Raw genomic sequence first — 18,173 nt, forward strand, 5'->3', positions numbered from 1 at the left:
GGGTTTGTAATAGAAAATATTGCATATTGAAACAAATTTCTCTATTAGAAACAACTTACGGTAAACATGAATAATAGGTTCCAGCCTCCACAAAAATTCATATTTTAGTAAAAGTTTGTACACTTTCAACTGGGGTTGTACGGTGTACAAGTGGCTGTACTGCCTCTGTAAAATACATGTAGTTTTTTTGGTTTTTTTTACGGACATGACGGCATGCCGTGGTCACGTAGTTACATTGCTAGTAATACGATTATGTTAGTCAAAGCACACGCACAGAGCACTTACAAGCAGACACAGTGTAGAGACAGAAGAGGTCGAATTAACGTATTTTTGAAGTGTTGAAGCTATAAAAACTGAAGCGGCGTTCTGCAAGCAGTGCTTTAAAACATAGCTGGCCAGCGGCTAACGTCCAGTCGCAATCGGTAGTGTTTTATCTACTTCTAAATCACTAATCCTCGCCTCCATGGCGACAAATAAACTACATTTCTTACGAATATCATCACTGAAGGACGAGGAATTCTAAACATGCTTCACTACACACCGTACGAGGATACAATAGCTAGAGAAAAAGCACTATAATATGATATAATTCACTTCATATCGCTTGTCCATGACTTTCTTTGAGTAAACAAACCGCTAACATTCAGCTCTTATTTAATTATATTATCTTTAGCTTGCTGTTAGCGGTTTGTTTACTCATGTAAACAAAAGGGTGGATCTCTAGATCCATCAACTGTAACGATGCCAAGTACTAGAGCCATATATAGTCGATAATACAATGATAACATTGATACTTTTACTAACACAAAATCTTTTGTAATTTTTGTATTATTTATAAATTAAAGAAATGTGTCCCTGGACACAGAAGAACTTTAATTATGACCAATGTATGACCCTTTAACTACGTGGTATTGGATTGATACCAAAATGTGTAGTATCACCCAAAACTTATGTCAAGTATTCAAACAACAGAAGAATAATTGCATATTACATTTTAACAGAAGTGTAGATAAAAATGTTAAAACAGAAAGTACTCTGATCCATCCATCCATCCATCCATTTTCCTACCGCTTGTCCCTCATAATTTTGACAAGAGAATGGGAAATTACACAATATGTTAGTGCATACTGTAGGTCAGAAGCCAAATTAGAAGCCTTTGTAACCCATTTTCTTACTTAATACTAAAAAAGAAGTTGTCTAGTATGTTTACTATCTTATTTAATGCCAACATTTTTATTTTATTGCAATAAAAACACATTTTTAATGTATCATAAGATATTCTGGTAAAATAAACCCAATAATGTCAATTTACTGTGGTCCCCTTTATTTTAAAAAGTATCGAAATACATATTACCAAAATTTTGGTATCAGGACAATCCTACTTTGAACACAATATAAAGCGCTGTACAGTACTATATATCAAAGAAACATAACAAGGGGGTGAATTGATCAACTTTTTACATATTACCAAAGTCAAAACAACAACTTGCTGAGCTGTCCTCATTTTCAGCCACCCTGCTGACACGCACGCATACTCACTAGCCCTGTGGTGCACTCATAGTCGGAAATCACAAAACTCCTTAACAGCCAGGTCTCTACAATGATTAAGAATAGAAAATCAAATCCACTTTACCTTGTTGTTTAATCTTTTTGTCTTCTGCGGAAGAAAGGAAGAAGGGGAAGGGGACATTGTCGACAATGCTGCGGATACTTCCTGAATGTTTCAGACCACACATCGGCGTGGCTCAGATAGTAGAGCAACGGGCCATAAACTTGAGGGTTTCTGGTTTGAATCCAGCTTCCATCACCCTAGTCACTGCCTTTGTGTCATTGGGCAAGACATTTCACCCACCTTGCTCCCAGTCCCACCCACACTGGTTTAAATGTAGCTTACATGTAGATAATGAGTTTCTCAATGTAAAGTGCTTTGAGTCACTAGAGAAAAAGCGCTATATTATGATATAATTCACTTCACTTCACTTCATATCGCTTGTCCATGACTTTCTTTGAACTCATATTGAGCTAGCAAAACTAGAAAAATGCTGCAAATGGACTAAAAAAATGGTGTTAGCACCAGCACTATGCTGACCGAATGGCAAGATTAAAGTTGAGTTGGAACTAAAGAAGGATTTTTAACCAAAACATTTTTATGTTAAAATGTTATTTTTATTTCAAATCCTTGTTTTTGTTTGCAATTTTTGTTTGGTTGCAAATCTATTTTTGTTTGCATGCATAAAAAGACATATATCTCCATATTTTGTAATATTATAGTTTCCTTTTTTGGTAAAAAAAACAGAAAGCTTTTTGGTTTAAATATATTTGAATTGCTTTTTCAACATTATAGTTAGTGTTACTCATGGTAACACACGTGTACTACATTAAATATATTACATTGGCTTTTAGTATGTAATAAGTACTTGCTACAATGTGGTTAGCCATAAACCATAGGTGGGGATTATGTGGAAGAATGACCCAAGTATGAATGACAGATGTCTCAAACTAGGTCACAGAAACACAAACACAGCCTAAACACTCCGAGCACCAGGATGTGCTGATGTCATTGTTATCTGTTCTATTACTAAATTTTCAGGTACGTTCTGTGGGACTCTGTGATAATCAGAATCAGGATCAGAAATACTTTAATAATCCCCGAGGGGGATTTAAGATTTTCAGCACAATCCCATTAAAACTCAGACAAACATTACAGGGAGACAGAACAGGATCGCTGACGGGTCTGCCAACTTCCGGTGCCCCTTACAAAAAAGGTGAGAAACGCTGGGGAGGAGCTTGGGGGGTGAGAAAAAAAAAAATCAGTCTAAGCCTGGGCCCCTCGAGAGGGGGTCCAGACTGAGGCCAAGGAAAAAAAACTCATAGCCATAGCACACATAAACATGTGTGTAAGAGGGAAACATCAAAGAACACAAAGGACATTAAAAATACATTAAAGGGGAACATTATCACAATTTCAGAAGGGTTAAAACCATTAAAAATCAGTTCCCAGAGGCTTATTTTATTTTTCGAAGTTTTTTTCAAAATTTTACCCTTCACGCAATATCCCTAAAAAAAGCTTCAAAGTGCCTGATTTTAACCATCGTTATATACACCCGTCCATTTTCCTGTGACGTCACACAGTGATGCCAATACAAACAAACATGGCGGATAGAACAGCAAGGTATAGCGGATTCAGACTCGGATTTCAGCGGCTTAAGCGATTCAACAGATTACGCATGTATTGAAACGGATGGTTTATAGTGTGAAGGCAGGTAGCGAAAACGAAATTGAAGAAGAAACTGAAGCTATTGAGCCATATCGGTTTGAACCGTATGCAAGCGAAACCGACGAAAATGACACGACAGCCAGCGACACGGGAGAAAGCGAGGACGAATTCGGCGATCGCCTTCTAACCAACGATTGGTATTTGTTTGTTTGGCATTAAAGGAAACTAACAAATATGAACTAGGTTTACAGCATATGAAATACATTTGGCAACAACATGCACTTTGAGAGTGCAGACAGCCCATTTCAGGCGCGCTAAGAACATATATTTTTCCACGATTTCAGCACTCAGGTTAACCATACCTAAATAGACACAAAATACTGCATTACACAAGACTACCCGAATGTACTCGAATGATTGAAAAAAATAAACGTTTTTAAGCTAAATTATTGGTAAACCCAGTTTATGTATAATAATTTACGTAAAACCGTGAGTAATGAATAAAGTTTTCATCAATTAATATATTCTGTAGACATACCCTCATCCGCTCTCTTTTGCTGAAAGCTGATCTGTCCAGTTTTGGAGTTGATGTCAGCATCTGCTTTGAGTGTCGCAGGATATCCACACATTCTTGCCATCTCTGTCGTAGCATAGCTTTCGTCGGTAAAGTGTGCGGAACAAACGACTGACCATTTCGTCGGCTTTCCCCACAGCCTCGTATTTTGAACAAATTTCGTCCAATTTCTTGCCACTTTCGCATCTTTGGGCCACTGGTGCAACTTGAATCCGTCCCTGTTCGTGTTGTTACACCCTCCAACAACACACCGACGAAAGTAAGAAAATGGCGGATTGCTTCCCGATGTTTCCGAGAGCGAATAATAGAAAGGCGTTTAATTCGCCAAAATTCACCCATTTAGAGTTTGGAAATCGGTTAAAAAATATATATGGTCTTTTTTCTGCAAGGTATATATTGACGCTTACATAGGTCTAGTGATAATGTTCCCCTTTAAAAGAGCAGAGCTGATGCAACCAGCCACTTCTACACACAGCCACAAAAGTAAAACAACAACAACAACAATAACAAAAAATATATACACTGTAGTGGCCTCTGCGGTGTTCCACGCCATCCTCTACTGGGGTGGAGGGAGCATGGCCAGACAAAGCAACCAAGAGAGCCGACTCCACCCTCGGCCGCCCACCAACTCTAGGCCAGTGTCCAGTCCGCATGGATGAGCGAGGATACGTCCAAGGTGACTGAGGTGTCCGATACCTGCTCATTCAGCCAAGACACTGTGAAGCTTGTTAATACACAAGCTTGTTAATAGACAAATACTATCATAGCTCAGAGATGTGATCCTAGGATATGCCTGGTAACCGACATCATTGTTTTCTGATTAAAACTTTTTTCAACACTTCTTTCTCAACGCCAAGCTGTGTCTGAGTGAAGTATGTTATATTCTACAATTGGAAGTCTTTCTGTCTGTGTATTTTGCATTTTACAATGCTTTAGGCAAAAATACTTCCATGTAAAATCTGTTCATGTTCCACGTGCCCTGCTGAGCTAGCATGGCCGCCTTGTCTCTGACATTAACACGCACTGAAGGCCTAAATAATGAATTCCAACCTTGTAGTTGGGCTGCAATTCTCCCTCTCTCATTTCCCCCCCTCCCCTCTTTGCAACGTTCATTCATTCAGGCAATAGATTCAAGCTGCTTAGTGATGCGATCTCGCTGCTATAGGAACCTGAGGCATATTGAGGAAAGGACTAGCATTATTGCTCACAGTGACAACAAGACCTCCTTGTCTTTGCACAAAGCTGCAGAGGCTACTGCTGCCCTTCATTTTGTGTCTGTGCATGTCAGACTAATCCTTACAATTGGATTAAGACATGCAGATAACAATATTTTGATTTTTTCGGGGAGAGGTATTTGTAAATCTTGATGTCACAGTAGTAATCCTTTTTTTCTGAGGATTATAAGGAAAGGAATTGTGTTCCAGTTATTGTGCAGGCACTGTTTTGACAGCTGTAAACGCAAAATAATTCATGATATTTCCTTTCATATGACATCACCCACTTAAGTTTGGTACAAACACAAAGATTTTCTAAATCTTAAGAGATTTTTTTATCTGCTACAGACTCCAGACATAAAGACAAAAAAAAACAGGCATTGAGCAGTTAGGATTTGTATGTGTTTGTGCCTTTGTGGTACCGGTACAATAATATCAACTCAGCACAGCACACACATGACGATTATGTCCCACCACAAAGCCAGGCTCTGGTCCTCGAAGCCCAAAATCTTGCGTAAACAAACGTTTTCTAACGGAGTGAACGTATCAATCTAAGTATTGATAAAGTGGGTATAGGTATTGGATCGATATTACTGTAGCGTGGTGGATAAGAGTGGGAATTGATAAGATTTTTCCGGTTCCGATTCCACTTTCGATTCTGCTTAATAGGGCTGGGCGGTATACCGGTATTATAGTTAACCGGTATATGTTAGAAAGCGGTATATATTTGAGACAATACCGCCATACCGGTATCTTTTGATGTGCCTTTGTTACAGTCGTTTGCTCTTTTATGCACCTGAAAGGCGAAGCACAGGGCACCCTCTTTGGCTCACCTCTGCTCACACCCAACCCTTGCCTGTTTCAATCAATCAATCAATTATTCAATCAATCAATCAATCAATCAAAGTTTATTTACACATCCCTTAATCACAAGTGTTTTAAAGGGCTGCTCAAGCCACAACGACATCCTAGGCTCAGATCCCACATCATGGCAAGAAAAAACTCAACCCAATGAACACAAAGAGAAACCTCGGAGCTGTGGGGATGTGGGGACTCCCCTGTGTGCGACCAGTGCAATGGATGTCGAGTGGATCTAGTTAATAGTGTGAGAGTCCAGTCCATAGTGGGGCCAGCAGGGGATCCTCTTGAGTGGAGACTAGTCAGCAGCGCAGAGACGTCCCCAACTGATGCACAGATGAGTGGTCCAACCCGGGTTCTGACTTTGGAACAGCTAGCGCGTCATCTGTGGTCACCTGATAACCTCTCCATGCAGGAGAGGGGGGCAGAGCAGAAAAGAGACGGCAGATCAACTGGTCTAAAAGGGGGGTCTATTTAAAGGCTAGCGTATACAAATGAGTTTTAAGATGGGACTTAAATGCTTCTACTGAGGTAGCATCTCTAACTGTTACCAGGAGGGCATTCCATAGTACTGGAGCCCGAATAGAAAACGCTCTATAGCCCGCAGACTTTTTTTAGGCTCTGGGAATCACTAATAAGCCATAGTTCGTAGAACGCAGATTTCTGGTTGGGACATATGGTACAATACAATCAGCAACATAGGATGGAGCTAGACCGTTAAGTATTTTATACGTACGGTAAGTAGTAAAACCTTAAAGTCGCATCTTAAGTGCACAGGAAGCCAGTGCAGGTGAGCCAGTATAGGCGTAATATGATCAACATTTCTTGTTCTTTTCAAAAGTCTAGCAGCCGCATTTTGTACCAACTGTAATATTTTAATTCTAGACATAGGGAGACCTGAAAATAACATGTTACAGTCATCGAGACGAGAAGTAAGAAACGCATGAATAATGATCTCAATGCGACATTCATTTATAGTTATTACATACTGTGAGTTCAAATGTTTCAGCTTGTTGCTCAAATGTCCTCCTCGTGATGAAATAGCCACTTTGCAGTTATTACATGTAGCGCTGTTGCAATCTTTTCTTGTAAAATGTAGCCAAATTTTGTAGTGTTTACGCGGCATGGGAGCCATGTAGATGTCTGACGTCAATATGCACGTTGCGTAATGACGTCATTTCCGCCCATCAAAATCATTGTTGGAAAAAAAATGTATACACTGATAACCGGTTCTGAACAAGAACCGATTTTCGATTCTTTGGGAAGCTCACAAATCGATTACGATTATGATTCAGGAGTTCCAATTCAAGTAAAATTTGATTATTGTTGCATCTTTAACTTAAGTATATTGATGCAGTTTTACATATCTTTTCATTTCACTAAATAAGCGCTTATCACTTGCAACTTTTACAAACTGTGCATTTGTAATTATAAACAGTTGAAATAATTCCCACATTTATTAACATAGTAAAACAGGAACATTAGAGCCCTAAAATAAAGGAGCTAGTCAGATCAGCCCAAATTTAGAACTCTGCATTACTTCATTGACAATAAATAAATCGATTATAACTTATTGACAGTTACGAATCGATTTTATATTCGTCCATGTTCGAATTGTGATGCATCTAAAAATTGATTATTTCCCCCACCTCTAATTCCCATCCCAAGTGGTGGGATTGATACTCTTTGTTGTAGTTTCTCTTTAATTTGGGGACTTTGACAAACTCATTCCTTTTGAGCTCATGTCATCATCAAGACAGTACAAGATGACAAAGTATTGGTTGTGCATGCACTACTGATGTACAGACGAACAGAGTTGATCAACAGCGCCTCTGCTGGTTGGAGTCAAGTACTGCACTCCGTTGTGCCTGATACGGTTAATCAACAATTCCAATTAATATTCTACTGTGTCCTCTCTTGCCACAGTCTGTGCTTTTTTTTTTTTTTTTTTTTTACAAGCGAGGACAGTGAAGTTTTCCTGCAGTTGTTAGTAATAATAATGATAATAATAATAATAAAAGAACCATCCATCACTACCTGTTCTTCTTTCAGGTGGATATTATGTGTGCCATCGCCAGAGGACACAAACACATTTGGCAGAGTGCTGGACTGTAACAATTACTTGTAGATGTGAGGACCATCCAGTCCGTCTGCACAGATATAGACCAAAATGACAAATAGGCCATAGGATGGCAAAGGTAATTTTTTGCCATCAGCCAAGTACACTCTCTTCATTCAGCTGCAGTTTCAATGATGCTTCTTTCAACTTGTTTTCCCACACGCTACAAGGGAGACATTTGATTTGCTTCAAAGTGTTTTACCTCTATGACAGAGGTCTGTCTGCAGCCTCTTAGAGGTCTCTCCTCATGAGTAAACGGCACTTGTTGTACTTGTTTGTTTCTTCATGTGACCATTTTAGTCATATACTATTCAACATTTGAAAAAAAAAAATGCTTAATTCCAGCCAAAATAATAACACACAATAAGTATTTATTGAAATATTCATGGAATGCAGGTCTTGTTGTGAATTTAGTTGTTGAAATGTACTGCAATCAGAGGTGGGTAGAGTAGCCAGAAATTGTACTCAAGTAAGAGTACTGTTACTTTAGAGATTTATTACTCAAGTAAAAGTAAGGAGTAGTCACCCAAATATTTACTTGAGTAAAAGTAAAAAGTATGTTGTGAAAAAACTACTCAAGTACTGAGTAACTGATGAGTAACATATACACACACACACATATATATATATATATATATATATATATATATATATATATATATATATATATATATATATATATATATAAACACACATATATATATATACATACATATATATATACATACATACATACATATATATATATATATATATATATATATATATATATATATATATATATATATATATATATATATATATATATATACATATATATATATACATACATTGATATATACATTATATAATTTATATTTATTTATTTTGCCGTTTTTGTTTACATGTTAAAGGTGTTTTAATGAATATACATGCATGTTTAACACTCCTTTATTTCATGAAGACAAGAATATTAGTTGGTGTATTACCTGATTCTGATGACTTGCATTGATTGTAATTAGACAGTAGTGATGATAACGTCCACGTTTTCAAATGGAGGAGAAAAAAAGTTCCTCCTTTCTGTCTAATACCACATGAAAGTGGTTGGTTATTGGCGTCTTATTTGTCCAGCTTCCATATTCGTTTTTATACACTTTACAAGAAATACACTGGCGGCAAACTCCGTAGCTTGCTAGTTTGCTAGCTTGTTTGCGCTGGCTTTCGGAGACTCTTATTTTGAAAGCGCAGGCGCGATGGAGCGGCATTTTTATTGTGAAGACAGGGACTGTGCAGTCAGTCTTTAGGCTTTTGACGGGATGTACGGTTGAAATAAAAAAGGGTCTTTTTTTCCTTCACACTTTTGATTGATTGATTGGAACTTTTATTAGTAGATTGCACAGTACAGTACATATTACGTACAATTGACCACTAAATGGTAACACCCGAATACGTTTTTCAACTTTAAGTCAGGTCATGTGACCGCCTGGCTCTGTTTGATTTGTCCAACGTCACCAGTGACTGCATCTGATTGGTGGAACGGAGTGAACGTCACCAGTGACTGTATTTGTTGAAACGCAGGCACTTTGAAGGTCTGTCTGACAGACCAAAACAAACAAAGCGTGCATTAACAGATCGATAAAAATTAGTAGCGAGTAGCGAGCTGAATGTAGATAAAAGTAGCAGAGTAAAAGTAGCGTTTCTTCTCTATAAATATACTCAAGTAAAAGTAAAAGTATGTTGCATTAAAACTACTCTTAGAAGTACAATTTATCCCAAAAGTTACTCAAGTAGATGTAACGGAGTAAATGTAGCGCGTTACTACCCACCTCTGACTGCAATAATAAATAATTAATACAAGTTATTAATGATGCGTTGTCTGTTATACTTTATATTTTAGTCGACAAAATTTACTGTAATTTTAGTCAACTAAGTAAGTATTTATTATTTTTTAAACCAATTATTAATTTTAGTTAATAATAACAATTCCATTCATTAGATATTATTGCCCTTTAAGAGTAAAATGCATATAAAATGTATGAGTAATTGACCCTTGGCTTGCTTTGTCCTTTCGGGGAAGTGTTTTCATCAACATTTGGGGTTGTTGTTGTTGTCACGTCTAATGTATGATTCCAAGTCCCTGAGCTATTGAAGTAATTGTTGTTATTAGCAAATGGCCATCTTGAATGCTTCTATGCTAAAATGTGTGTTTGTGCTTCCAGGCTGAGCAACACTAAGAAGCAGGCGGTGCACACAGTGATGGGCATCTGGATGGTCTCCTTCATCCTGTCCACACTTCCAGCTGTGGGCTGGCACGACACCACCGACCGCTTCTACACCTCTGACTGCCGATTCATCGTGACAGAGATCGGCTTGGGGTTTGGGGTTTGCTTCCTGCTCTTGATTGGCGGTAGCGTGACCATGGGTGTGATCTGCATCGGCATTGCTCTCTTCCAGACCTTCTCCATTCAGGCAGGCCACAAAGCGGACAAGAACAAATTCAACGTCCCCACCATCGTGGTGGAAGACGCCCAGGGCAAGCGTAGATCCTCCATTGATGGGTCGGAACCTCTTAAGACGTCACTGCAGATCACTTATCTGATCAGTGGCATCGTCTTCATCTATGACTTCCTGACTGGCTTCCCCATACTGGTGAGTTCTCAGCTTAAACATGACAAACTGCCAAGTTACACCAGTGCGTATAACTGTGTGTAGTTTCCATAACAAAGGTGACAGTTTGGAATATACAGTGAAAGTTAAAACGCTGACCAATAAACAACCCATAGCAAGTAATATGCGAATTATTGTGCTGCAGTCACTGTCACTAAACATTAAATAACTCTACAGGAATGTTTAAAGTAAACTTTCTGAACTGCTATACAAGTGTAATAAAAGGTAACCACTCTGTAATAAAACAACATCAAACTACAATAAAGAAAAACTACTCACTATTTGAATAGCGAGGTAGAGTTATGACAAGTTACAGTCACAGGCAGTCCGATCATTATGTGTTTATGAGCGAATGTGAACAGTTAGCACCAAATCTAAATGAATGTACTGGTACTGGTAATGTTGGATTTAAAAGTTTAAAAAAACTTACAACACGTGCTCACAGAGCTGAAATCTCACAAGAATTGGCAATGTCTTACACACACGGTTGAAATTTAAATTTTTTTGTAATATATATCAGGAATTGAATATATATTAAATATATTTTAGACGTTTTTGAGACATTTTTTTTGGTTTTCAGCCATTTTTTTTTTATGTTTAAGGTTCCCCTGTAAATGATGTAGATTTTGGTACATTTTTAGGGACCGAATGTCCCTTTGGGACAGAGGACCCTATTGTAATTGTAAGGTTTTATTATTATTATACCAGCCGCCTCTTTGAGCTGTAATTTGACCCCCTTAACATGCTTCAAAACTCACCATATTGACACATATGACACACACATCAGGACTAGCGAAAATTGCGATCTAATCAAGAAACCGAGCCCCAAAACTCAAAATTGCGCTCTCGCGCCCCCTAGGAAGAAAACACAGACAAAACTGCTCCTAGGAAGAAAACACAGACAAAACTGCCTGTAACTTCCAGTAGGAATGTCGTAGAGACATGAAACAACAACCTCTATATAGGTCTTAATTAGACCTACAATTCATTAATTGACAACCCCCAGCAAAAACAGGAAGTTTGCAATTGCCCCTTCATAACAAAAGTTTTGTAAAAACGAGTCACCTTTTTTTTTAAATTATCTTCTCTGAGCGTGTTTGTTGTGTCGGCTTCAAACTAGCACAGGAGAGAGATTGAACCCTTCTGATTAAAAGTTGACGAAATAGTTTTAATTACTGCTCCGGTTTGGATTTTATGTGCCGTCAAAGTCGGTCCCATCCATCGCTGCTTGCAGCTTTAATTATATATTAAAATTTTATTCCACGTTCATTGTGACCAAAATTACCACGGGTATAAATAACTATTATCACAATATTGTTGAATGTGCTCAAAAAGTGCTATATATATATATATATATATATATATATATATATATTATTAATTTATTATTTTTTTTATATTTGTTTATTGAATTTTTGACATATACAATCTCGTAATACAATTAAATACATGTAAAAAAAAATGTTTTCTCCCCCAAACAAGTAACCCACAACAATTATATATAAATAGAGTAAAATAAAAACAAAAAACGCACCATTCAAATAAGTGCAGGCAAATATTGACATGAAGCCACAGACAACTGCACTCCTGGATGTCCCCAACACAGCGCAGCAATACACAAAAGCAGACAAAAGGCGAATCAATTATCTACCTATCTTACTTTTCAATCGGGGTTAAATTTGAGATCAGTCTCTCTTACATATTTTAGGAAACCACCCCATACTTCCTGAAACTTCACAGAACAACCGTTTAATGTCAGCCTAATTTTCTCCAATATAAGGAAATAAAGTCTCTAATGGCAGGGAGGCGCTGTTGCCTTTCATGTTAATGCAGTGAGTCTTCTAGCCAACAAAGTAGTGAATGCTACGAAGTTCTTTTTGGATTTACTAAAGGTAGATGACTAAGGTGCTACCCTAAATAGTCCACTTAGAGGATTTGGTTCAATCTTTTCGCCAATTACCGTATTTTTCGGGCCATAGGGCGCACAGGATTAAAAGGCGCACTGCCGATGAGCGGGTCTATTCAGGTCTATTTTCATACAAAAGGCGCACCGGATTATAAGGCGCATTAAAGGGGTCATATTATGATTTTTTTCTAAATTTAAAACACTATCTTGTGGTCCACATAACATGTGATGGTGGTTCTTTGGTGAAAGTGTTGCATAGATTATGTTTTACAGACCATTTTCAAGTAGCTTTCTGAGCGTCTTTTCAGGATGCGCCGTTTGGTAGGCGGTCTTATTTACGTGGCTCAACTTCGACAGCGCCTTCCCCCCGTCATCTTTGTTGTAGTGGTGTAGCGTGCAAGGACGGGAGTGGAAGAAGTGTCAAAAGATGGAGCTAACTGTTTTGATGACATTCAGACTTTACTTAAATCAATAAAAGAGCAGCATCTTCTCATCCGTGGCTCAATAATGCAACATCAAGGCCGGAAATGTGTCCCGTGAAAAAACGTTTGACTGAAACCCTCTAATAACTAAAGTTCCGTGGGTGAATTATGTAAATCTGCTACAGTTTTTAGCGCTTTGATAGCTAGTCGACTGACAGATATAAGTAAGAACTTTACGCTACTTTATATTAGAAATGGCAACAGCGGAAGATGAATGCCACATAAGAAGGTAGAGAAAAAGAAGAAGCTTATCGACTACGGCGTTGGCACAGACTACAATGGCGAAATATTCAGTACTTATGCAGATCCCAAATACAGATCAGCACGTACCAGAAGGTAAGAAACGTTGGTTTTGCATAATATTGAAGAAACAAAACGCCAGATAATGTCTGCTAATAGGTGCCATTTTGCAGTCCTTATACACACACCATAATAATACTCGTATGTTTAATGCGCCAACAATCCATCAAACGGTGCGGCTTCATAGCTTTCCGAAGACGTACTAAAAACATTTTGACAGATTTTTGAGCGCCGTGTGTAGTGTTCTATATTCTTAATGGAACATTTAAAGTTTTTGTGTTGTTTACTGGCGTCATCTTGCAGTTAACTCGTATCTCTTATGTGTGACTGCCATCTACTGATCACACTTATCATTACACCATGTACCAAACAAAATAGCTTCGAGGTCGGTAAGCACAACCATTATGCCGTACATTAGGCGCACCGGGTTATAAGGTGCACTGTTGATTTTTGAGAAAATTAAAGGATTTTAAGTGCGCTTTATAGTCCGAAAAATACGGTACTAAAGACAAAGTATTACAAATTCAGTCCAATAACTGCACAGGGATGGGCAAAACCAAAACATATGTATTAAGTTAGGTGGAGACTGTTGACACTGATCACATAATACCAAACACAATGGTATCTTTTAACCAAGCTTTATTTGTAAAATAATAAATATACCTCAACATATTGGGGTTGTTGTTATTTTAGTCTTTATATATGTTTATCATCTTCCGTTTTAATTTGTAAAGGCTTTTCTTACCTATTGGTACCTACTTATGTGCTTTTGGGATCTGCATAAGTCCTGCAAATTCAAAATCAAAGTGTGGAGGCATTGCGGAGATATTTATAAAACAATCTTGCCTTCCAATCTACTTCCTCCAAACAATTCTTTTGAACATTGTTAGCAGATAATCCATATACTGTATAAATCTAGCTAGATTGCCTTGGTTGCGTCCACCATGTTTAGTTTAGACAACAAAATGCCCATTATTTGACTAGAAGAAGGAAAATGCTGTTGTTGGTTGTGGTACCCAACGCAGGACACTATTCAACCCTCAAGTCTCATCTGAAGAAGTAAGAAGTGCCAGGCTAACTTTTTTGTTTTGCGGCAATGTCCCTCCGAGTGTGTGCGAAAGAGAGTCTGACGGTAGCTGCTTCACCCACAAACTTTCACAAAAAGATAGACTATCCCAAAAATGACTTTTAATGGCGAGCCCGCTGACTGATATCTATGGCAATGAAGGAGAAAGAGGAAGTAATAACGATAGGTTAGAAATGTGTGTATGAAGCGTGAGCAATGTTAGCTCGAGTTGTTGTGTAGCTAGCTTATCCTTCTACTGTAAAACAATAGCGTTATTTTCCTTTGGCAAAATATCAGAATTATATTCCTAAAAACTACTTTTAATTGGATCAGTGCCTACTGTGTTTGACAAGGTTCGAGTAAGTTATATAATTCGTTGGTACGTTAGCGAAGTAGATAAGCTTTTTATTGTCAATATACACATGGATCTAGCACTAGAAAGTTAAATTTGGTAAAAGTTTAACCTTAGAGAGTGTGTATAGTTCCAGACCTGTATGTCAGCCAGGGTTCCTTCCTTAGTGCTGACAACAAACCACTCTGGGATGTTGTGTTGTGGTAAAAGTCACTCAAAACAGAAAGCTGGTGGCGGTCACCAATGTTCATAGTGCACAATAAAAGCAAGAAAGCTAAAAAAAATACAAATAAAAGCTGACGGGCGGGGGCGAAGGCTAATCGGCGTGAGGAGAGGTTCAATTGCATCTAACAACTCTGCCTCTCAAAACAAGCTGTTTTAAAAGGCAGCAAAAAAGTGACTTCAAAATAGGTCTGTAAAACAAAATCTACGCATTCTTTTCACCAAAGAAACACCATCAGACGTTATGTAGACCAGAAGGAAGTGATTTACATGTAAACAAAATAAATCATGATATGACCATGTTCTCCCCGTGTCTGCATGGGTTCCCTCCGGGTACTCTGGCTTCCTCCCACCTCCAAAGACATGCACCTGGGGATAGGTTGATTGGCAACCCTAAATTGGCCATCATGTGTGAATGTTGTCTGCCTATCTGTGTTGGCCCTGCGATGAGGTGGCGACTTGTCTAGGGTGTACCCCGCCTTCCGCCCGAATGCAGCTGAGATAGTCTCCAGCACACCCCGCGACCCCGAACGGGACAAGCGGTAGAAAATGGATAGATGACCACTTTAATGATCAAGACAAAACGGGGGTTGCACGCTTCACCTCCTGTTTATGTTTGTGTGTGTGCAGTGTAAAAATCTTCACAACCACCACTATGTTCTCAGCATAACATATTGCCTGATCTACTAAGCTCCAAATTAAAAGTGCTAAATAGCATATGCAAACAATAAAATTGTGTGTACTATTAGTGGGTGTGTGGCGAGTGATCTCCTAAGACATAATTGGTAACAAGTACAAAAGTGGTGCAGACCTACCTGTTTAAATGAGCATTGTGCATGTTTGCCGACTGTCACCATAGAGACATTAATTTCCTCCACATTTAGGGCATCATATGGTCCAACTTGTGGTGTTTTGTTATGTTGTTGACATGCAGCACGCAAATAAAATATGTATCACCTTTTCAATGCAAAACTGAAGCGGAACGACATAACTTATTTTTACCACACTAAAGGTGCACTCTGGGTGTCATGCCCTGTCACTCTAGGTCACGGTTTGTGTTTGTTGTGGTTTTTCCATGTTTAAGTCTGTTTCGGTTGTTTCCTTGGTTTATTTTTAGTTGCCAGGTATGCTGATTTTTCTACACACCAGTTTCTGTTCGGTGATTAGTGTTTGGTAATGGTAAACAATTCTACTGTAATGAGGAATACAAGTTTATATCCTTTAAAATGGTTACTTGCATTACTATGATATTGTGTGATTACATTACATTATAAACACTGTATAGTTGTATGGATTATTTAGTCAGTTTAAGAGCATCATGTGGACAAAAGCTCTAAGTCTGTCTGCATAAGGCCAAATATTTTTTTAAGTAAATTATTGCATATTGTTCTAATGTGGGGCACCTTGAGACAAGAATATGTTGATTGGAATTCACACTTACACCTTCACTCGTTAGTTTCGCAGTTGTATGCATTTGTATGCATGAAATATAAAAATCGCAAATCGAATCACAATCGGACTTTTGGAGAGGAAAGGGCGTCCGGTACACTGTGGAGAAATATGAGAAGCTACTTGACAAACCATCACCCGGAAAATATATTTGAAGCCAGCAAAGCTAAACATAAGATTTTTAGGTAATTACATTATTAAAAGATAAATTGTCAGATATTTGCTTAAAACAGTAGATGTTGCACTTGAAAATACATGTTTGTAGTAATAAATATGATTAAAACATTTAAGCATATGTTTGTGTTTAATTACAGTAAGTGTGTTTATCCTAAACCTTCCTGGCACTTCATTTTACGCACTATGCCATTTTTACCAAGTCTTTTTTGGGGGGGAAATTCCATAATAATATTGTACTGTAGCCTTAATACCATCATAATATTGTCCGGTGACATTTTGATATGGTTACATCCCTATTTAATACGCACAAACCTTTGGTAGATCAGGCCTGTAGTTGCTCAAACAAGTTTAGAGTTTAGATTGACGTTTATAATGTGGAAAAATGTTTGTGTTTTGTATTCCTATTAGCATTTAAGCTAGCTTGCGATTAGCCCGCTAGCTGCTTCTCCAGGAAATGAAAAGTATCACCATGAGTTTTTCAAAGTGCAGTAATCAATCACGGTTGTAAGAAAATTTAAAGTAGTAATATTAACCGCCAATACCGTATTTTCCGGACTATAAGGTGCACTTAAAATGCTTTTTTTCCCCTCAAAACTCGACAGTGCACCTTATAACCAGGTGCGCTTAATGTACAGAATAATTTTGGTTGAGCATACCCACCTCGAAGCTATTTTATTTGGTACACTATGTAATGATAAGTGTGACCAGTAGATGGCAGTCACACATAAGATTTACGTGTAGACTGCACTATGATGTTGTTTACTTGGTGTCAAGTAAACAACACCAACATTTTAAATGTCCCATTGAAAATATAGAACATTACACACGGCGCTTAAAAATCTTTCAAAATGTTTTAGTACGACTTTGGTAAGCTATGAAGCCGCACCGCTTGAAAGATTGTCGGCGCATTAAACATACGAGTATTATTATTATTGTGTGTATAAGGTAAGACATATTATCTGGCGTTTTGTTTTGCAATATTATGCAGAAGCAACTTTTCTTACTTTCTGGTTCCTGCTGATGTGTATTGGGGGTCTGCATAAGTCCTGAAAAATTGTGCGCGTCCGCGCCGACGCCGTAGTCGATAATCTTCTTCTTTTTCACTATCTTCTTGTTATGAGAAATTCATCCTCCGCTGTTGCCATTTCTAATATAAAGTAGTGTAAAGTTCTTACTTATATCTGCCAGTAAACTCGCCATGAAGACGCTAAAACATACCGGCATAGTGAGTTTACATTATTCACCCAAGGAACTTTAGTTATTAGAGTTCCGGTCGGACGGTTTTTCACGGGACACATTTTCGATGTTGTTGTTTCCGGATGAGGCGATGCTGCTCCGTTATTGATTTAAGTAAAGTCTGAATGTCATTAAAAAAGTTAGCGCCATCTTTTGACATTTCTTCCACTCCCGTCCTTGCACGCTACACAGCTACAGCAAAGATGACGGAGAAAAGACGCTGCCGAAGGTGAGCCACGTAAATAAGACAGCGACTGTCAGAAAGCGGCTTGAAGATGATCTGTAAAACATAATCTATGCCAGTGGTCCCCAACCACCGGTCCGTGGATCGATTGGTACCGGGCCGCACAAGAAA

At 38.2% G+C, this 18,173-nt stretch overlaps 1 protein-coding gene across 2 annotated transcripts in view; it reads left to right on the top strand.

Moving 5' to 3' along the window:
• gpr153 (G protein-coupled receptor 153) overlaps nt 1-18,173 on the top strand; it is a 90,965-nt gene that overhangs the window by 49,736 nt on the left and 23,056 nt on the right. Inside the window, exons 3-4 of one of the 2 annotated variants that reach the window (XM_061975720.1) lie at nt 10,181-10,343; nt 10,416-10,610. In XM_061975720.1, the coding sequence (XP_061831704.1) occupies nt 10,181-10,343; nt 10,416-10,610 (358 nt within the window). Of the gene's footprint in view, nt 1-10,180; nt 10,611-18,173 lie in introns of both variants that reach the window. The other variant, XM_061975709.1, reaches the window with a different exon arrangement.

This window comes from Nerophis lumbriciformis, linkage group LG01 (genome assembly GCF_033978685.3).
Source record: "Nerophis lumbriciformis linkage group LG01, RoL_Nlum_v2.1, whole genome shotgun sequence".
Classification (NCBI taxonomy): Eukaryota; Metazoa; Chordata; class Actinopteri; order Syngnathiformes; family Syngnathidae; genus Nerophis; species Nerophis lumbriciformis.